Source organism: Podarcis tiliguerta (genome assembly GCF_965153285.1).
Source record: "Podarcis tiliguerta genome assembly, chromosome: 6".
Taxonomy (NCBI): domain Eukaryota; kingdom Metazoa; phylum Chordata; class Lepidosauria; order Squamata; family Lacertidae; genus Podarcis; species Podarcis tiliguerta.
The window spans coordinates 94,737,151-94,763,698 of NC_139539.1; the positions used below are offsets into that span (position 1 = coordinate 94,737,151).

General features: G+C 44.2%; 2 protein-coding genes across 4 annotated transcripts; one reads left to right on the top strand and one right to left on the bottom strand.

Moving 5' to 3' along the window:
- Window positions 1-2,963: 2,963 nt before the first annotated feature.
- On the bottom strand, window positions 2,964-11,540 carry METTL13 (methyltransferase 13, eEF1A N-terminus and K55). 3 transcript variants are annotated; one of them, XM_083446517.1, is made up of 8 exons: window positions 11,261-11,540; window positions 9,689-10,442; window positions 8,872-9,071; window positions 8,107-8,302; window positions 6,778-6,942; window positions 5,768-5,980; window positions 4,348-4,479; window positions 2,964-3,624 (listed from the first exon to the last, which is right to left on the bottom strand). In XM_083446517.1, the coding sequence occupies exons 1-8, from the start codon at window positions 11,420-11,422 to the stop codon at window positions 3,350-3,352; spliced, it is 2,097 nt and encodes a 698-aa protein (XP_083302643.1). In that variant the 5' UTR covers window positions 11,423-11,540; the 3' UTR covers window positions 2,964-3,349. The 3 variants fall into 3 exon arrangements, with proteins under 3 accessions (XP_083302643.1, XP_083302642.1, XP_083302644.1); XM_083446516.1 differs by having other exon boundaries at window positions 8,041-8,302; XM_083446518.1 differs by having other exon boundaries at window positions 8,041-8,302; window positions 11,322-11,422.
- On the top strand, window positions 11,529-26,396 carry ITPA (inosine triphosphatase; the record flags this gene model as incomplete). The annotated part of the gene is made up of 9 exons (XM_083446551.1): window positions 11,529-11,735; window positions 14,061-14,118; window positions 14,200-14,264; window positions 16,690-16,763; window positions 17,980-18,011; window positions 18,899-19,014; window positions 21,184-21,260; window positions 22,318-23,915; window positions 24,447-26,396. The coding sequence occupies 8 exons, from the start codon at window positions 11,529-11,531 to the stop codon at window positions 22,439-22,441; spliced, it is 753 nt and encodes a 250-aa protein (XP_083302677.1). The 3' UTR covers window positions 22,442-23,915; window positions 24,447-26,396.
- Window positions 26,397-26,548: the final 152 nt, after the last annotated feature.

Sequence of the window (26,548 nt, forward strand, 5' to 3'; positions counted from 1 at the left end):
TTTATACTTCCGCTCATTCTCATTCCTTTTTTTCAGCTTCTGCTTTCGTCCGTACTTTTGAAGAGGAGCACAGTGGCCTTCCTTCGAGGACAAACTATATACATTATGCAAAATGCATCGTTTCCACCTCTTTTTATTTATTCTTGAATCAATCAGATTACTTTGAAAATAGCAAATAATAATTACTATTAACTAAGTTTAATGCTGCCTGTTTGAATACATGGGGTATCTGCTGTGGTAATATAATTTCTACTATGAAAATGTGGTTGGATAGACCTCTATCTTGACTATAGCCTTGTTGGCCCTCCTGTTAGGGAATGAAAAATCTCTGATTTGACATAAACCTTTGCAGACATGCTGTCCAAATAAATGAACTGTGAACTGTTAGTCCCTTGATATGTTTCTGGAAGGCTAGAACATCAGTTTGGTTGCCTTTAGTGCTTTCATTGACTGTTTGAAGATCATGCCTGAAGATGGGTTCCTTAGCTTAAAAGGTTGGCATAAGGTCTCTTTTGGCTTTTTTACTGATATTTCTTTGCCAAGGATAGTTGGCAACAGACACCAATGTAGTGATATCTAGATATTTCCCCATGACCTCACTCCCAATCCCCAATCCTCTGGGATGGTAGCTGATTGATCTATGCTGGTGAACAAGGCAGCAAGCACTGGGGCCCGCAAATCAACATTGGCCTTAAGAAGCTCGGGTGAAATATTGTCTGCACCAGGAGCTTTGCCAGGTTTAAGAGGTTGAATGAGCCTTGCGAGCTTCTTCAGTTGACACCGGGGGCCACTCGGCACCAGTATCACTTAGAGGTAGGGACAGATGTTGCTTCGTTGTGTATAAGGATTGGAAGTATGACTCCCAAATCCCAACAGAGATGGTATATTCCACTTCGGAGGGGGAATCTTGCCATCCTTTTGCGACTGAGTCCCTCCTTCGAGAGGTCTATATTAAACATTGCCACTCTCCCCTTTGGGCCTGAAACTTTTTCTTTTTGATCAAAGCTTTATAATTTTGTTTAGCTTCAAACCACTCTGCAGGGAGTGAGGGTAGATTGGCAGACCTATAGTTCCTGTATTTTCCCAACAAAGTCCGCTTCACAGCGAGGCATTCCTGATCAAACCAGGGTTAAGATTTGTTGGAGTATAATGGTCATCACATTGCCTTTTTTGGGGTCAAATAGGGTTGAAGAAGTGAAATCAAATCCTGAAACAAGTTTATTCTAGTTTCAGAGCATGAGGAGTTTAAGAGGTTGTCTCTCCTAATGAGGAATATATCTGAGCACTCTGCAGGCATGTTTGCTCTGCAGTACAAGCCGGAAGGCAGAAAGAGCCTCTGAAAACAGACATATACAATCCAGACCAATCAAGACTTGTTACAAAACCGTAACGCCTAATGGTTCTCAGGGCACCATAAGCACCATCTCTGAACAATGTTTCGCTTAGAGTCCTAATCTTGGATGTTGTCATTCATACAGTTCTGTCAGTTCAGTATCTCAAATGTCTGCAGGGGAGACCTGGGCTCTGAACCAGGTTCAAAATGAAGTAATGATATCAAGGCTAGCAAGATGTATCTGAATCCCCTTCCCTTTCAGTATACAAAACCTGAAGGATATTTTGTCTTAGTAAAGCAAGTTGCATATTTAAGGTGAATGTGTGTCATCAAACCTAGGGTTCAAAGATATGGCAACGAGTTACTGAAAGATCTTTTTATGCCACAGAGATTCAGATTTCTTCTGCTACTCTCCCACCAGGATCGAAAATTCTGCAGCCAATGATTTCTCATGCTGTACCTCAGTCACAAGATTTACGTCTTGTATGCCACCATTTTGGGGGTCCCACTTCATTGACCACTGCGTGCCACTGGGACATGTTGTGTCCAGCAGGTATCATATCATATTGTGTCCAGCAGGTTTCATATTTAGAGAACCTCATTCTTAGAAATGTAACAAGACTGTCCATAGATCAATGCAGCAAATGGAGCTGGTATTCTGTAACCACCAATCTTACGTTGGCTGAAATTACTTTGGTACAGGGTGCTGGAAGTTCTCGTTTTGAAGTCAGAGATTAGACTGCATATTTGGATGTTTTCTCTATGAAGGGTGACGAGTTTGTTAAATATTGCTGTTGGATACCATTCTGTGGCTGCTGAGGAGAAATAGAAGGAAGGCCTAAATGCCCTCTCAGAAAGGTTATTTCCTGTTCAGGACAGGGAAGGAAAAGCCAGTCATTCTGTCTGTGACTCGCTCATTCCTTGCAAGGCAATGGGGTGGGGGGGAGAAGGAGGAAGCCACCTTGCCTCTTGGCTTTTTGGGGGAAGCTACATGCACCCCAACATCCTAGCACTCTGACCGTACCCGTGGCCAAGAGGAAGAACTATTCCCGATTAAACTCCTGCCTCACCTGACACCCAGGAAGAGCACTAGCTTTATAATTCAAATGGTACACATTTAAAAAACAACTTGCTAAATTCTTTCAGTCTTGTTTTTCCTCTCCATTGCGAAGACCACTGGCAGCCTGCCCCACATTGAGCTTTCTGTTGTATTTTTTGGCAATCTTGGGGAGTTTCTTTTCCTCCTCTTGGGTATTTCGCAACTAGCTTTAGACATTACAAAAAGGTCATGCCACAGTAGACCGGGAAGCTTCTGTCTAATTGGTGGTGACTCACACTGAGGTAGAACTAAAATATGCAGACTTGAATTTTTCCCACTTTCACAGAAGGGCTAAGAGAGTGTCAGTCATGTGCTCACAATGTTGCTAAAGAGGCCGTTTGCCTCCCTGTAGGCACAAAACCCTTTACACAGTGTTGAAGGGACTCCCTCTTGCATCACACTTTTCTGTAAGGAAGGCTGTTTCTATCCCACCCAGCAATGATTCCATTTTTTAAGTACATACCATGGTCCACCTTGCCTCTTTTTAAATGTTGGGAGAAATAATTAATTATTGCTTCACACTACAACAGCTACTGCACAATAGAAAGATATTTTATTTTAAGCAAAGGGGACTGATTTATCTGCACAGATTTTTTAAAAACTATACAGAATGAGAAAGGCAATTTTCATTACCCCAATTTTCAGGAACGTCCAGGATAAGCAGTTACTCCTGAGAAGTGCTCCTGGCACCATTTATAGGACGTATCCTAAACATCTCCGTTTCCATGAAGAAGGGCTACCTGTGCAGCCTTCAAGGGCAGTCTAGGAACACCTTATCCCTACAATGCTTTGAATAGATGGACAGTCGTTCCACAGTACAAGTGTGGGAGTGCAACAGATGGGCAGCATTATTCTCAAACCTCAGTAGGCTGCTGCTTCTCTCCAGAAAGTACTATATGGGACTGAATTATCCTTCTTCACACCAGTTTTACTGCTTCCAGTACATCTGCCAGGACATAAGTAGTGTCCCATGCTTGACCAGGTTGTCGCAGGGCCTTCTCCAGAATCTGAGCTGTGTCTCGGAGCTCTGCAGGAGGTAGCTTGTGTTTAGCCTGCTGCTGGCAGAACAGGATTTCATTTACCTCCCCCTCAATCCTCCGGACATAGAGCAAAGGGAAAGTCTCTCTTAGGGTAGCCAGAACAGTATCTCGAAGCTGGGTGTCTCGACACACCAAATTTAGAATGAAGAGGCCTGCAGAGAGGAATAAGACACTTTGATTATTACAAAGCAGAGGTCAGAGATCACAGAGCATCCATTTAGATTTGTTTGTAGGAGGGGGTGGGGGAGGGGTTTATTGATTTGTGGGGGTAGGTTGAGTAGTTGATCCATAGCCTAGGGTGGTGTTTGAATGCTGGCAGACAAGGAGGATTGTTTTTAAAAGTTTTTATCTTCTGGGTGTGAGAAAAGGGGCCAAGACAGGTGTAGCAAGGTGGGGTTGTGTGGGGTGGTACAGTGTACAAAATTCCCATTGTTCTAAGCGCATTTTGTGTGAGTAGATACCTTAGGAACTTATTCTGCCACACTTCCAGGTCTTTCAGGTTATCATCCCCCAAATCTTAATACCATATTGCATTTGAGCTACCAAGATAAACAGGCACCGCTACAGGGACAGAATCCTGAAGTGAAAATATGTTTGCTGTTACCTGACTGTGATCTTCTTGTCACATACAAAACAGCCCTATTTGCTAAAGCCGCTAAAAGTATTCGTGCTAGCTGTATAAAAGGCAATGCTGTAGATTGTGCACGCAATTCATTAATTTGACTTATTGTAAAAGGATATATATCTCTGGATTTCTTTTAACAGGTTTTAATGGGCTTGCTGGATCTGTGAATGAATCTGTAATGGCTTTTAGCCAGAAACAATGAAAACGACAGGTATCTGCCCCAGGGCACTTAAGGCCCATTGACCCTCACCTTCCTTCTTCAGAAGGGTCCTCACTTTCTGAAGGAAGGACTTCTCCACAAAGGCTGGGGGTGGGCAGCTCATACCCAAGGCAGAGTCCTTGCTGTCCACATCAAACATGATGGCATCATAAGAGGATGAAGCTGAAGAAAAACAGGCGTGTGTTTTTGTGAGATCAACAGAAATAGGGTGAAGCAGAACAAGTGTCTGGATATGTAAGTGCCCTGGTGTCAAACTAAAACAGCCAACAGTGTGACCACACCAACCTGTCTTTTACCAACAGGACTCTATGTAAACAGCAGTTATCTAGCAACAAGGTATTTGGAAACAATTTCCATCCATCTCAAGGGTGTCTAGTACAGCCTTCCAAAACCTAGTGTCCTCCAGATATTTTGAACAGTGAACACAACTATTGGCAAAGGATGGTCTAGGAAGCCCATTTGTTTCCATAAGAATGCACTTACTGCAGTGGTACCTCTGGTAATGAACAGAAACCGTTCCGGAGGTCCGTTCATAACCGGAACCTGCTTGTAACCTGAGGTGCCATTAGCGAAAGTGTGTCTCCCTCCGGCATGCGATTTCCGCTCGCATCCCGGGGCAAAGTTTGCAACCAGGAGCGGCTACTTCCAGGTTACCAGAGCTCGTAACCCACAGCAAGCGCAACCAGAGGCGTTCACAACCAGAGGTACCACTGTCCTGACATGCATTAATGCCATAGAAATTGTGCAGTGAAGTGCAATGCCCTAAACCAGCCTTTTTCAACCCAGGGTCTCAGTGTTTGCTGGACAACAACTCCCATCATCCCTTGTGAGAAGTGCAAGCAGTCAGGAATGAGGGAAGTTGTAGTACAACATCATCTGAAAAAGGCTGCCCTAGACATTGGGGTACCCTCAAAAGAATCTACTCTACCTTAGGGGTTTTTTTTGCATTTACTTCTCTTTGACCCCTCACTACCATAACCACTGCCAAACGGAACAAGGGAATTGGGAGTTGGAGGCAGCTGAAAGTAGAATCATAGCTATTCTTATTTCCTTTCTCTCCTCTGAGTGTGTGTAGCATCTTTTCCCAATGGTTGTATTCAGGTCCAGGACAATCCAAAATACAGTGTTGAGTCATAATGAGTACAAATAATCTGAGAAAATATTGAATAACAACAAAAAATCTAAATTTGATACACATTTCCCCATATTGTGACACAGAATGGCCCCCAAAAGGCCCCATCCCACCAATCTCTCAAGCAGAAGGGGAGATGGAAGTAAATAAAAAGAGTTATATACCAGGGCAGACCCCTCTCCCCAACCCCTTGGGTCAATTCTGACATGCAGGCAACACAAAAAAGCAGGAGTACAACAGAGATTCTTTGGAGAATCATGAAACGCTTGGCCTCTGGAAGGCAAACAGATTACACAGGCTTATATGGGAAATGGTTACCTTCTGCTGCAAGGCTGTCAACATAAACTAAGCCATCTGCAATGTGAACTTTGAGCCTGTCTTCAGGTGAAAAGCCAAACCAGCGTGTAGCCACTTCCAACATAGCTGGGTCAATTTCCACTACATCAATAGAGGACTGCAAGAAGTAGTCATGGATGAAGAGGGGCAGGCTGCCGCCACCCAGGCCAATAACCAGCACACGGATCAGGGCCTCTGCAATCAGCACACAAGCAGGCATGAATCAACAGGCATAACTGATAGGACGCATCTGCCGGTTACAAGGTGTGAGATATGAGGCTTCCATATCACCCTACTCAGTGCTAACCAAACCCCAATACATATGTAAACCCCCTATGGCTCTATTACAACTGCGAACTTAATGGAAGCTGTGCTCCTACTGGCACATTTTGAAGGGCATATTATGGACTTTAACAGATTTGAACTGTGGCCTTGAGGACGATTTAGACACTGGCAGTAACAATCTTATCTCATGGGAAGCTAAAGCATAAAGCCAGCATCTGCATGGAGTCATTTTGAACAGTCTCTCAGAAGTGGTGGTATTCATTTGTACTAGCAAACAAGGCTACCTCTTGTGTACCCAGAGAAATGTGACGCCATTACCCAGTGCATTTTATTGCCTTTTGGCGCCATCAATTTAATTCCACCCCCCCCCTTATTCATATATGTATACCTGCTAACAGTCCCCAATCTCCTTTTCATTCCAGTCTAACAAAGTGGGCTCTAGCCAATGAAAATTTATGGAAGATTTCAGGAATGGTTAGGGTGCCAGACTCTTGTTTTCTTATTCACAATCTGCATTGACGATGGATCAGTGAAATTACTGCTAGCAATCTGAAAATGCCTGGCTGTAGAGAAGCAGCAGGATTCCCTCAAGCTTTTTGTGCAGGCTACATTTCAGCTGTGCAACAGCTAACAAATTTCTCTAACAAACACAACTTCTCGCCCAAATGACAAGTGAAAATGGAAATTAGGTTGATCTTACTAATTACCTGGGAGGTGCTCAGGATTTTTCAGCAGGCACAATCCTGCAATCATGGCTCTATGGTGAGCACAACACAGATAGGTTTTGTCGATGGACTGACCGGCTGGTACAGCAGCAGGCTCAGAAGAGTTAATGGAGGCTGTTTTTTTCTTTTTTTTGTGCTTCTTATTCCCTGAAAGCAGAACAACAACAACTTAAACGGGCAAACCTATTCCTGCCATGCAGAAATAGTAGGGAAGAAGGTGTGATCACTGAAAACATTTGGGGCAGGAGACTGCAACTCCAAATAGCTCCTGGCATGTCCCTGCCCCCCCCACTAGATTCAAGCTGAGCACGAAGTAAGAATCAATGCTCTGCTAGATCTAAGCCCTCTCAATATTTTTTTTTCTTCCACATAGTAGCCTCCTCTTCTTTTTTAGTACAGCCTCTTCTGATGGCTTTGTTAATTCTACAATTCTCTTCTCTACCTTCAAAGAGTGTGGAAAGCATTTTTTTCCTTGTACGAGCAAGAGAGCTCCTTTTGGCCTAATACATAAGAATCATTTAGAGTCGAGTAACTTGGTTTCTAAAGGTAGATTGCAGACAGGAAACACACCCATGCAGTCTAGCTCCTGTTCTGTAAATAAGAGTTGTGCTTATTTAGAATCATTAACCCAGAAGATTTATTCTCCCCACTGTTACTTATGCCCTTAGTACATACATAAAGGAGGCTCCCTTAATACTGCTAAGGGGTCAGATAAAAGGACTTCATGCACCAAAACTGAACTCATGCAATCTTGACACACAATGGGGCACAGGACAGCAGCAGCAGGGATCCATATTTATTCACAGAGGTTTGTAATATTTAATTCTTACTGCAAATTCCTCAAGCCATTTAATAAGAACAGATGGGCAGTCTGGAGGGAAAAGCAGTCCTCACATGCCCAAAGCTCAGATATGGGAAAATCCCTCAGAATACCTTTCAAGCAGCACTCATAACTAGTGAACAGGTGAGTGGAACTGTGGATGCCTGCACATACTCAATGCAGAGAGGAGGTGCTACATGACCCCCTCTTATTTTACAAGCTTTCATGCACACACACAACTCATAGTTTAGTTCTCTCAAAAATCAGAGGAATGGAAGCCTCCTCTGTTGGAACTGAAACACACTTACTCCAGATTGTGCATGTTTTTGCCGCAACTTGCTATTTCCACACTTGCCCAGTCCCTGTGATTCTGCTTCCCACACCTCCCAGCAACCTCCTTTTACAGGCCAATAGTTGGCAGTTACTTGGCAAAGCCTCATTTCCTTGCAGTAAGGTCATCCCCATTTCATCTTCACCACACCTCATTTCACCTTTGTGGGAACCTCTGAATGAAAGTCTCGCCTCTGACTGCACCACATTCCTGTTGCTGAGGAAGATAAGGTGGCGGAAGTAGTGGGCACCATCACCTTTCACATCCTCAATAACATATTCCCCACTAAGGGGGCTCGTTCCACGATGCTGGATGGTGCGGATCCCAATGTCACCTCCCACTGACAGAAAAGGCACCTGCAGGAGAAGACGGTCAGAGGTTGCCACCACCTTACAGAAGGCATTATCAAAAAGCATGGAAACAGACAAATAAACAGATCACATGTGAAATTACCTTAAAGTGGGTTGGGCCACTGGCCTGCCTGCCTCAGTTTTGTCTGTGATCTGCTTTCTTGGATCTTAGGCAAAATGTTAATTTTATTCTAAGAATTCTAGATCCACCTGATCTTGCAAAGCATATTTAGTTTATCTTGCTTGAATAGTCCCATACATACAAGTCAAAATTGTGGTTGATATGTTTCTAATGCTCCTACATCTGGCAGCAGTAGCTAGGAGAGCTCTACACACTCATTTCCAGCAAAAAAAGAGGGGGGGGGGTGGCTGAAGTGTGCAGTCTTTGACTGCTGCTGTTGAAAGGCATCTAGCACCTCCCTACAGGAGTGGCCAATGGAGTTCCTATACCGTCATCTCCTGCATCAAGAGAACATTAAGCAAAAGCCTTGTGCAATCAGCAAATGTAACATAGTTTCATTCTCTGCAGCCCTTGAAAAAATCATTTCTAATTCTAGCAGCTCCTCAACGTTTACCTGCTGCCCGGCTGGGAGACCAGGTGGGGCCAGCTCCATCACCTTTTCCGACAGTTCTGCCTGGATTGCTTCCATACCTTCATAGTGTTGATCTCTGTGCAAAGCCACAGTTACTAGACGCCAGAATCCCGCACATGTAGCCAACTGCTTCCGTCCCTCATCCGTCCCAAAGAGCCACTCAGTTTCTCTGCCCTGTGGTACTGGGGAGAGGCAAAATGGAAAATATAGACGATGAAGAAACAATTGTCCAAGTATGTGAACAAAGTCGGAGCGTTCCAACATCTTCTGTGGCCTTTGCTGAAGCAAGTCAAAGACTGCTACTCCATCTCCAATATGGAATGTTAATAGTACAGACATCATGACTATATCCTCAAGACAATTCTTTTACGGGCTCGGTTTGTACTCCTATGAATTGGCAGCAGATGCTGTTTACTTCACTTTAACAGGAAAGGCAGACATGTCTAGAATCAGTTGTAAAAGCCACCCCCCTTTTTTTAATCTATTCAGGCTTGCTGCTGTTTTCCTTTGGAAGTAAGAAAATGAGAAACTACACTATGGGGACAAAAAAATACATGGGATTTTTAACCAATGTTTGTAAATTCACTAAGAGCAAAAATAATGCTGTAAACAGACCATTTGCTGTTCTTAAGACATTGCTTTTCAGTATATTTGGTGCTGCTGCTTTAATAATAATAAAACATATCCACTTCTTAAACATTACTGGCAGTGTGGGAGGGAGACTCAGTTGAGACTCTTGGATTGTTTAGATTTAACTTGAACTTTCCAACCTTGGCCAGCCAAGGAGATAAAAGCTTACCAATGAAGATAGCAAATTTATTGTCAAAAGACGCTTTCACAGTCAGGCTGTGCACCACATGCAAAGTGTAACGGGCTCGGCCAGTGTCCTTGCTGCAAAGGTCCAGTGAGACTGTGCCTGAACTGGGGTTCTTATTGATCTGGCTCCGCAGCAGAGAGTAGTGTTGCCTCTCTTTCACTGCCTCAATCAGATGCTCAGTGCTCTTGAACCGGACAGGCTTGTCCTGTGCTTCAGCACACAGCTCCAGGATGCATAAAGCTGAGCCTGGGACACGCCTCATCTTTGTCATTACATAGACAAAAATGGGCAGGGCAAATTCCCCCTCTGAAGTTCCTGCTTTGGCGCCAGAGACTTGGTGTATTCGCACCATCCAGCCTTCCCGGGAGAAATATTCGATGGCCATCTTCGATACATGTGCTTGGGCCAAGGTTACGCAGAGGTAGCGGCCCCCAAACTGCAGAACACGGCTAATTTCAGCAAACATCCTTTCTGCCCTACTCAACGTGGTCTCTTCCCCATCGGTCAGGAGGGCATCAAGGGTGCCTTTGTCCAGTACCACTTGGAAGCGCTCATCAGGAAAATCCATTTGCAACACATCCATGACCATGTAAGTCATCTTCGGCCTCAGGTGAGCACTGCGCTCCTGCATCTGCTTGATAACCACTTCACTGATGTCCACATTGGTGATATCTTGAAACCCTTCATCGTAGAGCTGCTCGCTCAGTTCTGAGTTCCCACAGCCAGCCACAAGAATCTGGTGGGAAAACACATAAGGAATGTCACATGCCTTGTGGGCAAACCAAAATCGATTCTTAAAACAGACATTCCAAGAAGTCTCATGAATTCAGAGACAAGAACATGTGAAGGATTATCAACCAGAACTACAGTTGCTATGTACCACAAAATACCCCCAAATAAAACAACTGGTTGTGTAGAAGTCAGAAGAATAGAATAGAGAAAAAAAAGAAAAGACAAGAGATAATCACCAACAAGTTCCACTACACAATGGCCACTGAAATGAAAAAGACAGGAGGCAGAGGGCTGAGTTTTCCTGCCAATTTGCTCATTTTCTTATGGCAATGAGTTTTAAATACCCTTTGAAAGCATTAAAACATGACAACTATTCTCATTCAGCAGCATATACAGGATGTTCCTTACACACAATAACTGGAGGAAATGGGGCGGGGAGAGAGCTGCAAGTGTTGCTTTCATGCTATAAACACTGCAACACGCAACATCATTGTGTTGGCCCTTCTCTGAACCTTTCACAACCCTATAATATCCTCTAAAGCACTTATTTTAACCGTCCCTCCACGCCTTTATTTACTTATTTAATAAAATTAATACACTACTTGATTGCAACAATAAAACTTCAAAGTGATTTACAGAAAGGTAAAAACCATAAAATCACGGGGAGGGGAATTGCAACTCATTAAAACCACCCTGAGATCTTCGGGTGAAGATGCAATACATAATAGTACTGATGTTTTCAGCAGGGGACGCAAAGAGCGCGGCGAAGGCGCCTGCGTATCAAGAGGCAGTGAGTTCCTCGGGCCCCGCTCCTCGCCTCACCGAGTCCCGCGGCCGCAGGTACCGTCCCAGGGAGGCCCGGAGGTCCTGCCACTCGCCGTACCACTCGAAGGCGCGCCCGCCTCGCTCCCGAAAGAAGCGCTCCCAGTAGTCGGACGAGGCGAAGTCCCGCGCGCGCCCGGGAAGCAGCCGCAGCGCCGCCATGGCCAGGAGAGGGGGGGGGCCACAAACTGCGCCGGCGCGGCGGGACGAGACACCGGAAGCGCCTTCCTCGCACGGCTCCTCCCCCTCCGTTCTCTAAGCTCATTGGATGCGGGCGGAGTTGCCTGTCACTGCTCCCCACCAACCAACCGTCAGTCACCGGCCGTATAACCGTCTCTCTCATTGGCCCAATTCGAGCGGGCGGAGGAGGCAGTTGAGCCCCAACTGTGGGATTGGCCGGGCGAGCCGAGGAGGCGCCGCGATGGCGGCGAGGAGCGTGGTCTTCGTCACCGGCAATGCCAAGAAGCTGGAGGAGGTGGGAGAAGCGGCGGGAGGGGGTTCTGGAAACGCTTCCAGGCGCAGGTGGTGTAGGCGCCGCCGCCGCCATTGCTCTCCGGCCTGACAGAGAGCGAGAGGCGTCAGCCCGGCGGAGCCCCGAGGGCTCTCGAGTGGGGGGGTTCCAGCCAGTGTGCCGAGGCGCCCTGGGGTGCCCTGAATTGTGGTCGGGGTGCGGCTGGCAGCCCTGGCCTCTGTCCCTCTTTCCCTCCTCGGATGCCCCCTCACGTCTCTGCCTCCGCGGGCGAAGGGGCCTCTGGGGCTGGCCGGGGGCGGGGGCGCTGGGTGCCAGGCGCTGAGGCAGCCCTCAGAAAGGCGGCTTGGCAAGTGGGGGCGATGTTCTCCATTCCTAAAGAAGAGCTCCGCCCCAGACACCCGAGGGGGGTCGCTCCCCCCCTGCTCGGGGCCTCCTCTTTCCAGCCCCCAGGAGGCGGGAGGAGGAAGCACCTCTCCCTGGAGGGGGGTCGGCGGCTCAGAGACCAGGCCTGTGGCAGCTGCGGTTCAGAGGAGGCGGCGGCTGAGGGAACACTTTATAAGGGGGTCATGGACTCTAAACGGTTGAAACCCTCTGATCTAAGCCAACCCCTGAAATGCGGGAATCTTTCATCCAATGTGGGGCTTAATCTGAGATCAACTCCTGTGTGTGTGTTTGAGAGAGAAGGGGAGGAGAAAGGCAGAGATATTGAGACACCCATTTGTGGTGTGTGAGATGAATATATTCATTAGGACATTGTGTATTGGGGGGAGGCCGTTTTTCCTTACTGCACTCCTGGTGTATACCCAGTCCTGAGCCCTCTCCAACTGTGGAAGAGGGGAGGAGGGGAATTTGATATAAAGGCAACACTATTTGGAAATATAAGATGACAAAAGGTAAATTCCCTGCAACACAATTGCTGTCTGGAGTGAGGCCTTGTCAGCATGTAACTAACACCCTGGTCAGAGTTCTGCACTGGTTGCTTATCTGACGTTCAAGCATATAAAGCCCTTAACAAATTGGGACTAATTTATCTGAGTTTACCTACGATATTGCCATACCTCACCTGTGTCCACTCAACCACTTCAAAAGGCGGAATTGGCACTGCTACAGGTGCCACATAAGACCTTTTCTGCATTGATAAGAACTCATTCGTTCAATGTGGTGATGCCTACACTTTGGAGCGCCTTGCCTGTTGAGATCAAGTAGGTCAGGCATGTCCAGAGTCTGTTTTGGGGGCCTAATCTGACCCACCGGTCAATTTAATCTGGCCCCCGTGGCAGTATATGTCCTGGGGTAAAATCCTAAAAAAAGCTTTGGGGTAAAATTTTAAAAAAACCTCAGTGTCTTTAGTCGACCCATACGCATGTTCACTTCATCAAATCTGGCCTTCTTTGAAAGTAGATGCTTTCACTGTACGGTGGTACCTCGGGTTACATACACTTCAGGTTACATACGCTTCAGGTTACAGACTCCACTAACCCCGAAATGGTACCTCAGGTTAAGAATTTTGCTTCAGGATGAGAACAGAAATCGTGCTCTGGCAGCGCTAATGGGAGGCCCCATTAGCTAAAGTGGTGCTTCAGGTTAAGAACGGACCTCCAGAACGAATTAAGTTCTTAACCCGAGGTACCACTGTACTCTTTTCAGTGCTTGCTGAAAACATTCCTGTTTAGAGAAGCCTGCCAAGATGCTTAGAAAGTTGAGGTGATTTTAATCAGTTTTAGTAATTTAACTTTTGTATATTTTAAAATACAGTTGCATTCCCCCCCTTGATTTTACTGTTTTAAACCACTTTGAGGTTTTTTTTTTACATATTATGAAACTAATAAATAAAATAAATAAATCCCCAAAGAGGAGGTACAGACAATAGAAAATAAAAGAATGGACTTCTGCTGTTTATGAATGCTATTACTGGCCAGACTGGCAGTGTGATAGGCTGCCTGTATCTGGGGAAATAGCACAACTATTCCATTGAGTTTAAAAAAAGTGGGTTTTTTATTTTTAAAAAATGTTTATCAATTTATTTTTTTAGAATAAAGTTTCAAAAAAATCAACAAGATGCCACAAATCAATTGAAGGAAAACAAAAAATCATAACTGTAACCGTGACACTGAGTGAATTGGGTTTTCAAATTGGGTTTTCGAATGGGGGGGGGACCTGAACGAGGGGGGGAATGAGAGGGGGGTGTATTGTTTATGGAGTTGAGCAGCTGCCATGTAAAAAGTGAGTAAACAAAGCATAGCTGTTTAACAGCATATGTCCATTGTGGAAGCAGCCTTACATCAGTATTGTATTGGAGTCTGATTACTGTGCTCTTCATCTTTGCAGGTGATTCAGATCCTAGGTGACTCCTTTCCATACAGGCTGGTTGCAAAGAAAATAGACTGTAAGTTCATACCTCACTACATCTTTGTGTACTTTTTGAGTGTTCCTGCAATATGCTAACTGCAACCTTTTCATTTTACAGTGCCTGAGTACCAAGGGGAACCTGATGACATTTCTATCCAGAAGTGCCAGGAAGCAGCTAAGCAGGTCCTTTTCCCCCCTTCTAGATCTCTAGTTCTGAAAGCTTTTTGGGCAATATTGCACAAATCTAAGGCCAGAAAAAACTTAAAATTATTACAATCTTCCTGCCTTTCAGAGAGTATTCTGTTCCCATTAACATTATTCAGTTCCATTTCACTGATTGTACAGTGGCCAACCTGGGTTTGTCATGAGAAGTATATTCAATGGAGTTCTGTAAGCCATTATGAGTCGTTAAAGAGAATGCTTGTTTGCATCCAATGCATCTAGTTTCAGTAGCCAGACATTTTTAAGTGTGTGTTCAAAATGTACCATCTCTAAATTTGCCACACACAACTCTTTCTGAAATAAATGCATATTATGCTCATCTTCGGGACGCGGGTGGTGCGTTAAACCACAGAGCCTAGGACTTGCCAATCAGGAGGTCGGTGGTTCGAATCCCCACAATGGGGTGAGCTCCCGTTGCTCGGTCCCTGCTCCTGCCAACCTAGCAGTTCAAAAGCACGTCAGAGTACAAGTAGATAAATAGGTACCGCTCCGGCGGGAAGGTAAACTGCGTTTCCATGTGCTGCTCTGGTTCGCCAGAAGCAGCTTAGTCATGCTGGCCACATGACCTGGAAGCTGTACGCCGGCTCCCTCGGCCAATAAAGCGAGATGAGCGCCGCAACTCCAGAGTAGGTCATGACTAGACCTAATGGTCAGGGGTCCCTTTATGCTCATCTTACCCGTACTATCTGTTCTTTGTGCTGAATTCTGATTGTATGCTCTGCAGAAAGACCTAATCACTTAGAGTTTATAAAATGCTATGTATATCAGTTGTATTATATAATTCATTAACTGAATAATGGATACACAAAGCAATGTATGGCTAGGAATATAATAATTATTCTGTTATCAAATCAATGTGGTCTAGTTGTAAGCCTGCCTGCTGAAAGTGTCCAACTAGATACCTTGAATGGGAACTTTAAAGGCTGGTTGGGTTTCTGAGTTTCCTCAGTCCTTTGGTGCTTGTCTTCAGCATCCAGAAATAAAGGAATATGAAATGTATTGTAATATGGAGGCTTTCATTTTGGCTGTTGTGGTTAGTAGTCACCAACAGACCTGTTCTCAGTTAGGATCTAAAACCAGTTTGTGCTGATGAACATTGCAACATCCTGTGTTAATGAATTCTACATTTTTAAAATTCAAAATGCACTTATATGCTTCCTGTTTTCTATTCTTTTTCTAAAAATATTATTAGTGTTTTGTTGGTTGTAGCATGCAGCCTGATCTCAAATTTTTGCACACATCTGGACTGAAATAAATGATTTTGACTGAATTTCCATATCTGTTGCTCTTCCACACAAAACTGAAATACTTTCTTCCACTGTAGATTTAGAAAGTCAGTCAAAAAGCTCTTGTTGCATGCGCTGAAGGCTTGGCTCTCTGGATTGGGCTCATTAAACTGATATATTCAGAGAACTTTCTCTTGTTGCCCCAGTATGTTCTTCCTTTCTTGACAGTATGCATACATAGTAAGATTTACGGAACATGTTATTTGAACCTTATTAAATTTGGGCAAGTTTCAGTTAGTCATTTTGGAGAGATTCTCTTGGAGTTCTTCATACTGGATAGAGGCAGCAGAAGAGAATGCAAAGATCATATTCACACACAAAAAATACTGTAGGCAAGTCCCAGGATGAACAGAATTTCCAGTTCAGATTACTTCTTAATAATCTGAGTTGAAAGGGACACCAAGGGGTCCCCCGCAATGCAGGAATGATTAATTATGAAAGTCAACTTACTTGTTCTTCGATCACATTTGTATTGAAGCCTTTTTACAAGGATTTCTGAATTGCATAAATTTCCTACTCTGCAAGGAGACAAGGAAAGCCGGTATCAGCAACAAACCGATACCAAGCTCTATATCATAGCAGCAACTACATCTTGGCTATTAGTTCCAACTGCTCTGGAAGGGTAATCTTCAATTAATGGGGTCCAGCACATTACAGGAGCCTCTTACTGCAACAGAGCAGGGGAGCCTGTGGTCTCACAGGGGCTTCTGCAATGGAGCCCTCAGAGTCCAAGGATGGCAGTGCCACATTACCAGGCCAGGAAGGTACTGCCCCCCCCCAGCTTGCTTGGTGGAAACACTTCTGCATCTGCCCTCATATGCCCTTCCTTTCGACTTCAGAGTCCTCAACCTTATCCCCTGACGAAGGTGAATCTCTCAGAGTCCCTAACACAGTGGGGATGTTGGTTATTTCCATGTAGCAGCTGCATAGCTGTGTCTTTTGCAATAAATTTGCATATTATTATTATTATTTATTAGATATTTATAAGTTCTTTGGGAAGATGATTTATGTTTACTTTTGGATACAAAGCCCCTTTACAATATTGGGGGGAGAACTCTGCTGTCTAATTAATTAAATTGTCACTGTATTCTCACCAACAGATCCAAGGACCAGTTATTGTCGAAGATACTTGTTTGTGTTTCAAAGCCCTTGGAGGACTCCCAGGGCCGTATATGTAAGTAAGAGTTAAGGCTTTTATTCAGAGTATAGTTGATAAATGGAAAATTTCAAAAAGTGTTTAACAATATTCTTTGACACATGGATTAGATTGGTCACCCAGATAACTCCTATCAGCCCCAGGAAGCATGGGCAATGGTCAGGGGTGATGGGAGTTGTAATCAAACAACATCTGGAAAGCACCGTGTTGGCTACTCCTGTCGTAACAGTCTTCATTGACTTGATCTAGCATAGCAAATACAGGGGTACCTCTACTTACGAATGCGATCCGTTTCGGGGTGCCGTTCGCACCCTGAAAAGTCCGTAAGTAGAGTGCTGCTATTGTGCATCCGCATATCCTTGCACAGTGGGGACGTAGGTTTCTGGGCAAGAGTTGATTATGATGAGGGTTTGCCAAACATGCCTTCCTCTTAGCTCGTTTCTCCCTTTCGTCCTGAGTTTGTGCTGCTTCAAAGTCCATGAATCCAGAGCGTCCCTTATATTTCAGTAAGAACTTGGATGGCAAATTTATAGCCTGATTGGTTTTCTTTTTCTTCCTGCTTGGTGGGGCCAAAAAGCACCCCAAACAAGAACAAACTGATAATAGGAGGGGTAAGCAGTGCCTTTAACCTCTTTGGCTGTACTAGTGTTTACTTATACTGTAGATCACGTCCATTTAGCACAATTCACAAAGAATTGAAATGAATAGAAGCAATGGAAATTACAGTAATCTATGCCCTGGTAGCCTCTTTAATGGTCTGCTGCAATGTGTTGTGTATGGGGCTGATGTTGAAGACTTCTAGAAACTTCAGTTGTTACAAAATAAATTATTTTAAATTGTATGTCACTCTGGGAATCTTGTACTGAGCCTATATAGTGATCAAATCAGAGTTGGCTAACCTGTGGGACAACATAAACCACTTACCCTTTTCCTCAGAGGCCACCTTCTGCCTTTTTTTGTCTTTGCTTCTCAGTATCACATTGGGGTGAGAAATTTGTGGCATCCAGGTGTCATTGGACTTCAACTCCCATCAGCCCCAGACAGCAAAGTAGTTGAGGACAATGGGACTTTTAGTCTGGAAGGCCAACAGTTAGTCACTTTGGTTTAAATAAATAATTGAAATGTTTATTGAAAATAAAACATTTAGGTTTCCATGCTTATCAAATACTATTTCACTGTTTCTTTTATTTATGTGAAATAATGAAGATTATTTGAACCTGAATTTTCATTTCAGAAAATGGTTCCTAGAGAAGCTGAAACCAGAAGGTAATTTGGTATTTCATCCTACTTCCTTCTGTGATGAGGCACCTCTCCTGAAATTTTCTGTTTTTTTCTGCAATGTATAGTGATGCTCTGTAGTGACCAGACTTATTGCTAGCAACCTAGCTCACTTTCCATGGCAGTCTGACCCTGCCATCAGTCCCATACCTGGCTTTCCATTCTTAAGCAGTCATGCTTTTCTTTTCCTGTAGAATTTACCTTGGCATACAGTTCCAGAATTCAAGCCAGGGATTGTAATGTGTTTCTTCCTGGAACAAGTGGGTAGGAGTCAAATAATTCAGCTAAGCGTGTTAATGGTAAACAACTGACCATGGTTAACAGGACCTTAAATGCTGATGAAGGTACCCCCTTTCTAAAAAAAAAAAAACAGGAAAAGCTGCTTAAAGAGGGGGCAGCAAGGATCAGAGAAGTGGCAACAGGGTGTTTAACCCTTTCCTTGTCTGCTCTTTCTGGCTGCATACACACTGTACATTTAAAGCACAGTGCCCCCCCCGCCCCCCCCAAAGAAAAGAATCCTGGGAACTGTTGTTTAGTCCTTACAGGGCTACAGCTTCCAGCAACCTTAGCGTTGGTATAGTAGTGTGTAAAAGACCATGTCAGTCTTACAGTCTTACAAAATAATAACACTGCCACCAAGGCAGCAATATGTGCTGAGATGGGTGCAGAACTGTTGAATCCCAAAGAGCAGCCTGCCTTCCTACAGTAGGAAAGTGCACAGTTCTCATAGTAACGATAGGATTCATGGGATGTGCGTGGGACACTTGTTCATGCTCCAAATGTGTATGTTTTCTTGGTTTCTACGTAAGTATCTGCTTGTTGGGCAACACTTTCCCCAGAAGAAATTATCTGACATTCCTTTTTCTTTGGCCTAGGCCTGTACAAACTGTTAGCAGGATTTGAAGATAAATCTGCTTATGCTCTCTGCACCTTTGCCTATAGCACTGGAAATCCAGATGACCCAGTGAAGCTGTTCAAAGGCCAGACTCAGGTATGTATAAGAGATTTTGCTACAGGGATGGTTTTGGATTAATGATGGAGCAGGGTGGACCCAAGCTCTGAGCAAACTAGGTTTTGCCAGTATAACAGTAGTAATACTTTCTATGGCTGGTTCAAGTGCATCACATATAATTATTTCAGAGATTTGGTAAAGTACCATATTTGCTCGAATCTAATATGCACCTTATTGGCCAAATTAGGCACCCTAATTCAAACAGGCTTGCGCACGTGAACACTCTCCTCCAAGCCCCATCCCTGGGTGGCAGTACCGCTCAGTATGGGCCTATCCAGCTGGGGGGGGGGGGGAGGCATCCAAGCTCTGTTCCAGCGAGGACTGGAAGGCAGTAAACAGCATCCTCCAAGCCCTCAAGGGCTGGGTTGAGAAGGGGGGGAAGGAGGGTGGTGACCGCTCAGCGCACGCCTGCCAAGCAAGATTATCCAAGCACCGTCTCCCATCAGCAACGAGGGCTGAGGGAGGAGGGCGTCCAAGCTCTGTTCTAGCGAGGGCTGGAAGACTGTTTAGTTAGGCTTGCCATATGCTGGATTTCCAGGGGTATAATCTCTGTGTGTGTGATTTTTAGGATTTGCATAAATGTTTGGGGTCCGGCTCACACCCTCCTTGGTGCCCTCAAACCAAGGGAGCAAGGAGGAGAAAGCGCACACCGGGTGGGGGTGGGAGAGTGGGGCTGTGAAATGCCCTTTTCCATGGCCACTCCTGCCTCCCCCTCTTCTTTCTCCTCATAATTACCCATCATGTGTTGGGGAAGAAGTGAGTGGGGAGGCTGGATGCCCAGGCACCTCTCTCCCTCTCACACTCTTTTTGTTCCTCCTTTCACTCTCACACACTTCGAATTTTTCCACTTCTTGGCTACTTTCCCATCCTTGGGTCCCATCCCCTGGGTAAGAGGCTGTTGTGGATCGCTTCCCTCTGTGCCCCCCCCTTTCTATAGAAAATTCTCTTCTATCCCCCCCCCCCATAAGGCAGAGAAGGTTTCACTTACTTCCCTTTCTCTTCCTCTCTCTAAACTTGCATCCTCATCCAAGGGAGGCAGTGGAAAGGCATCCCTCGACATTGTGTTGTGCATTGCAGTTAATGGGTTAGGAATTAGATCAGAACCAGCCGCTTCCTCCCGCCCCCCCAAAAGAGGTAGCGGTGGTGACCTGGATTATAGCAGTGGTGACCTGGATTACAACGCCGCCGCCTCCTGGTTTGCAACTGGCAGTGCCAGGCTGACAAATCAGAGCCCAAGACAGCTCCGGCACTGTTCCATTTTGGAATGTTGATACAGAGGGTGGACCAACAGGGAGCGGAGAAAAGTGTGTGTGGGCTTGTATGGTGTGTTTTTTTTAAAAAAACAGCTCCCTCTGCTTGCACAAGCTCTGAGAGGGGCGGGAGGAGCAGGAGGAGCCAAAGACAGCGCAGGTAGCAGGCGGTCGGGAAGGAGAGGGGTGTGTAGTCTGGGTGGAGCCTCTCTCTCCCTTGCTTGGCTGGCTGAAACTCATAAAGAGTGCACTTTTTGCTCATTAACATTCGCCAGCAAATATATTTTTTGGTTTCAAGGGTCTGAAAATTGAAGTGCGCATTAGATTCGATGGTGCATTAGACTTGAGCAAATATGGTAGGACAGGTCTTGCTGAAGTAGAATCAAAATGGCTTCTGCTTTAGAATTTTTTGAGAGTATTGACAAGCATGTGGATGGGATGATTTGATAAAACATTATTTACTTGGACTTTCAAAGAACCTTTATCAAATTCCTTCACCCAAATGGTCCTGAGCAAACTTTGCATTGATGGAATATGAGCTGGCAATGATGGAGTAGGAAAGGGATCTTGGGATCATAGTAGATAACTAGATGAAAACATTGACCCAGTGTATGGAACCTGTGAAAAAGACAAATTTCATGTTGGGGGTTATTCAGAAAGGGATCAAAAATAAAGCCGCCAGTTGTAAAATGTTTGTATAAATCCATGAACGGGGGAAACTAGCTACTAAAAGAAAGGGGGGGGGGAGTACCTTTCCTTTGATGCCTTCCACCTCTTCCTCCATGTTTCTGAAGCATCTTCAGGATTCTCAACAGTTGGAGCCTGGCTTATACATCACTAATTTTTATGCCGGGCACTGAATGGGAATCAAGTTCTTAAAAAACCCTCTTACTTATAGGGACATATAGTTGACCCAAGGGGACCTAGAGACTTCGGATGGGATCCATGCTTCCAGCCAGAAGGTTATGATAAGACGTAAGTTGCTACTTGCCTCTTTGTTATGTAAAATATCCAAAAAGCGTTCATAGAGCTCTATAGCTTTTTAAATGTATATGTGGGAAGGGAATTATTTGTTTGTTTTTCTTTTATTATATATTTTGTATTCTCATTTTGTACTTTTCTGTTGTAAACTGTCCTGCGATCTTCAGATGAAGGGAGGTATACACATTTTAATAATACAGTGGTACCTCGGGTTAAGTACTTAATTTGTTCTGGAGGTCTGTTCTTAACCTGAAACTGTTCTTAACCTGAAGCACCACTTTAGCTAATGGAGCCTCCTGCTGCCGCTGCGCCGCTAGAGCACGATTTCTGTTCTCATCCTGAAGCAAAGTTCTTAACCCGAGGTAATATTTCTGGGTTAGCAGAGTCTGTAACCTGAAGCGTATGTAACCCGAGGTACCACTGTACTCTGGTTAGTTTGTACATTGTAGTTCTACAGAAGATGCAGTTTATTTCCCAAGGAAATCATAATTCTGCCCTGAAATCTTTGTGGACACAGTAAGCCTGTAACTTATGTGGTGAGGATTGTGTCTAAAATGAAAATCATGTATAGTCAAAACACATTGGGTGCAATGATGGATGGGATTGCCCAAGTCTTTTCCCCCAGATGCCCACCATTTATTTATTTATTTATTTATTTAGCCAAACAAATAAATCTGAATGTGCCCAAGTTAAATGTGTGTAAGTTATAGGCTTACTGTATAGTTACTGTCAGGGGGAGTCTAGTGGAAATTACAGTAGTTTGACAGCAGTGAAATTCCAAGATCTCCAATGAGAGCCAACATGGTGTCCTCTAGATGGCATGAACTGCAGTTCCCATAATCTCTTAACCATTGGCTATTCTGGTTAGTGCTCATGTGATCTGGCTGCCTTGGGCAAGGGAAGTGCTGCATGCCTAATATAATTCTTCCTAATTCAGGCGTGTGTGTTTTAGGCTGGGAGGTGTGCAAATTTAAAGTAATAATAAAAAACTGCTACAGAATTGGTGGACTATTACAGTTTATCTTGATAATGTTCCATTTTCTGTCCTTAGCTATGCAGAATTACCCAAGTCAGTGAAGAACTCCATCTCTCATCGTTACAAAGCCCTGAAAGAACTGTCTACCTATTTCTCTCAAGAGCACACCTTGACAGAGGCCACACCTTGTCCCAGCTAGCCTGCCGGGGTCTATGAGATCCTGTGGCTTTTGTACAGAAAATTGTATTTGAAGTTGGAGATCGACGTTTACTCGCCTGCAAAGATCATGTCCAATAATTTTAATTTTCTTTAAAGACCTGTTTCCAGCTTTCTTGCTTGTGAAATAATTATTTCCAAAAGACAGCATGTCAAATATGTGTTGAAGGATTTAGATTTTCACTAGAAGCACCAGAAGAATTCAAGATACACTAGCATACAGGAATGAAGATGCAAGAATAAGCATTAACTGTTCAAGTACCATGAAAATAAACACTGGATTGATGTGCTTTGTTATCAAGACAGGCCCTTGAATTTCCAAGGGAAACCAAACAGTGGAGCAGGAGCAGATTTTGATAAATAAGAGACAAGAAATGTCTTAAAGCACCTTCTTCCAAGCAAAAGCTAAAGTGACTAGAGCCAGTGGTGCAGCTCAAGTGGGGCCCCAAAACCCAGGACCCCCCCCCAAAATGACCACACAGATAGCAGGAACCTAACCTCCAATCAGTGGTGTCACTGTGACTTCTCGGGGCGGGGGGAGACAGCAGAGAGTTTAGCGTGGTGAAAATGCACTAGATGGTGCTAGACGGGCTCTGCCAGTGCATATGCACCATGCTGACCTCATTGCTTCTCCCTGCTGGTAAGTTGCAGTGATGGTTACTGTTGTGTCAGGGTCTGGTCTGGATCGGAAGATTGGAGAATGCAATCACAGGGAGATCAGCTCTTAACAGAAGAGGAGGGGAAATACCCCTCCCCATTCCCAGCATTTCCAGAAGCAGAGACAGAAGCTGCACAGTTCAGAGAGGAGCTACCCAGCTTTGAGAGAGGAGCTAGGCAACCAGAAGGGAGGGAGCAGCTGGGCGATACATCAGTCGAGAGGGGGGGAACCCCTCCCTCCCTCTGAACTTGGAGGTCCGAGCGTGTCAGAGAACAAAGGAGGCGCAGAGGAGGAGGAACATCTTGCTGCAGAAGTGAGGAGGGATTAGAGTGAGCATCTGCTATCCTTGCAGAGAGTTGCCTGTCTGCTCACAACATGATACTGTGATAAAAAGACTATAAATCTACCAAATGCTTGTTAATTCTTATTGGTGAGCTACCAGAAGGGAGAAGGGAACTCCTGTACTTGACATGTTGGTAGGAAAGTTCTGCCCTCCTCCTGGTGACTGCTACTGATCAAATAGCCCCACATATACACCTGGGCTGACATGCACATGGTGGAGCCCACTATGGTGACAGCTGGTTGCTGGAGTATTATTTTTCTTTCTCCTTTTAAATGTTTTATCGTCAGGGGTTGTTAGCCAGGCATATGCATTAGTAAGCAGGGGGAAGAAATTTGATTCAGTTCACATTTAAAGGCGAACCTGCTTTTAAGCCACAGTTTCCTACAGAGTGCAAGACCACAGTCATCCGTAAGTAATCAACATTCTCTTAATTTTGCAATGCAGTTCTGCAGTCATGTAATACGTTCAGACGTATATTACCAGGTTAAGTGTGCATAAGAAATGCATCTATTAATGAGAACGAGATATTCCCATTATATGATGAGAGAGCGCTGTGCATACTGGACAATGTTGCATACAAAGATATGTGCATTAGGACAAATTCACACTAAAATGCTGACACATTTTTATGGGGATCTTTTTTTAAATGCAAACTGATGTGAAATTGTTGAGAACAGAATGTAAGATTGAAAAACAAGAAACTGAAACCAACAGATTTGCCAATCCACAATGGCAAGTAGTGCTCATTTTATTATGTTATATTATCCATTTCATATTTATTTTTATGGTGTTTATTTTATTTTTATTCCTATATGGTGTATAGGAATAAAGGCTGAAGAGTAGAGCAGCAGAAACAAAATGCATTTGAGTCCTCTAGTCTGGATGCCACAATGATTGAAGTGAATTGAAAATGCAAAGTGCTCAATAGTATTTATTTCTTTTTAAAATCAGAGTTGGAAAACTATGGTGGGATTTGTTATTAACCAGGGCCTGCCTCTTTGGGCTTGCTAGGAAGTTTTGCAGAAATTGTATTTTCTTATTTTTGTTAAATATTTTTTATTAATTTTCAATTACAAAAGTCCAATATGCATCTTATTATATTAATACTAAATCGCAATACCAATTCAAGTACAAATCAATTACATAGCCAATTATAAATCTGATCTGGCTTCCCACGTGCTGTACTTCAGGGTCAGAGTCCTTTTAATTCTACCTCCAGATTATTGCTCAAAGCAAATACAATCGATTCTTGATAAAAACCCTTATACCACAGCTACAATAATTAACTTCAGTTCGCATTAACACATATAATTTGTAAATTTGCAAGTGAACTTCTCCTTTCTTCTTCCTGTGTGAGGTTTTAATTTCCATCAATTGTTCCTTTAATTCTTTATCAAATATTATGTCTATATTAATTATTCCTGATCTCCTTTGTGCCTTATGACTGTGTTGACTCGAAGTTACTCTGGAGAGGTCTCTCTCTTTGTTCTCAACTCTTCTGATGCAGCTGGAAATTCCACTTTCGATTTCAAGCAGGGAGTCACCCAATGTCCTGGTTCTCCCCTCCACGTCCAGTTGAAGCAATTAATTACAATTATTCATAGAAGAGTGATCTGTTGCCCTGCCAGAGCTCCGGCAAGTCTTCAAGGTCCAGTCCCTTCTCCCCTCAATGAGGGGGCAAGTAAAAAAATTAACTGCAGAGGCTCCAAGCCCTTTTTATAATTATTCCAAATATTAATATTTTCCTCACACAGTCCCGTTTTTCATTATAATCCATATCTGTACTCCCATCTCCTTTCTTGCTTTATTTTCTTTGGCATTCTCGGGAGGGGGGGTTGCCGAGTCATTTATGTAACAAAGGAATTATAATGAAGTGATTGGCTCCCCCCTCCCAAACATACCATCTTGTTGCTCGAATGAAGTCATCTTCCAATTTAAATCTGTACAACCTTGTAGCTGTTTCGATTCGGCAGTCCTTAATCTTGAACTGCTGCTCTTAATGGCAGCATTGGAGGGTTACCAAGAAGTGAAGTGCTTTTGCACTCAGCGTCTCCCTACCTCTCATGTCAGAACGAAAGGCAGGTATCGAAACGATCTCCCCCCAGGCCCTGGGGGGAGCTTTCAAGTATAATTACCCTCAAATCATCCTTGTTTGTCTTCACTAAAGGTCTCTGCTATTGTGGGAGCCATTAAGGCAACTGGAAACCGGAAGCCAAACGCACACACTTTTCAACATGGTGGGGGCACCAAGGGAAAACACTTCTGCCAAGGCTATGACTCCTGTTTCTCTCTTAATTGTTAAATTAACCCCTCTCAACACCCTGTAGTAATCTGTCCAGTATTATGATGAACAGGAGCAAGACTTTATTCTTAGACAGGCATCCCCAACCTGCAGCCCTCCAGATGTTTTGGCCTACAATTCCCATGATCCCTAGCTAACAGGACCAGTTGTCAGGGATGATGGGAATTGTAGTCCAAAACATCTGGAGGGCCGAAGGTTGGGGGTGCCTGCTCTTAGACCTCCTCAACCCCCTGTTTATTCAGTTTCTGTCCAGTGTGTTCTGCCAATAAACAGCTTTCCTTAGGCTGTGAGGACGTGGAATGTTACTAGTTTGTGGGTGCGACTCCCTTATGCCATGAGTTTTTCTGGGTGCCAGGTATTGAACTCCTGGGTTCAGCAAATGGCTTTATTTCAAAGAGATTCATGATTCCGGTGCAGAAGATCATGCAAGTTCAGTTCTTTGTATTTGCCCAGGAAAACATGTTGAATCTGTGAGAATATTCTGGGGTTTAATATTTAAATTTCTGGACAGAATAAAAGAAAAGAAAAGCAGTCTGCTAGATTACCTTCACAAAGCTGATATTAGCTGTCAAAAGGAAAGCTAATTTTGAAGCATAAAATGGTGAAAATAAATCTGTGCAACTGCCTCTCAGAAATTGCCTAAATGCTATCTTATTCTGTTTTAACCACCACAACCCCTCACACACACAGGAGCACCACCATCATAGTCTTACACCCATATCTAGTGAGAAAGATAACCTCCCTTAAGAGAGTTCCTAGATTTCTCCTTTTTCAACATACTTCATCA

Coding starts and splice junctions, on each gene's coding strand:
- METTL13 (XM_083446516.1), bottom strand. CDS start 11,422: ATGGCGGCGCTGCGGCTGCTTCCCGGGCGCGCGCGGGACTTCGCCTCG. Junction 9,072..9,688: donor TAAATTTGCTATCTTCATTG/GTAAGCTTTTAT, acceptor GCCTCTCCCCAG/TACCACAGGGCAGAGAAACT. Junction 5,981..6,777: donor AAATCCTGAGCACCTCCCAG/GTAATTAGTAAG, acceptor TGCTGATTGCAG/AGGCCCTGATCCGTGTGCTG.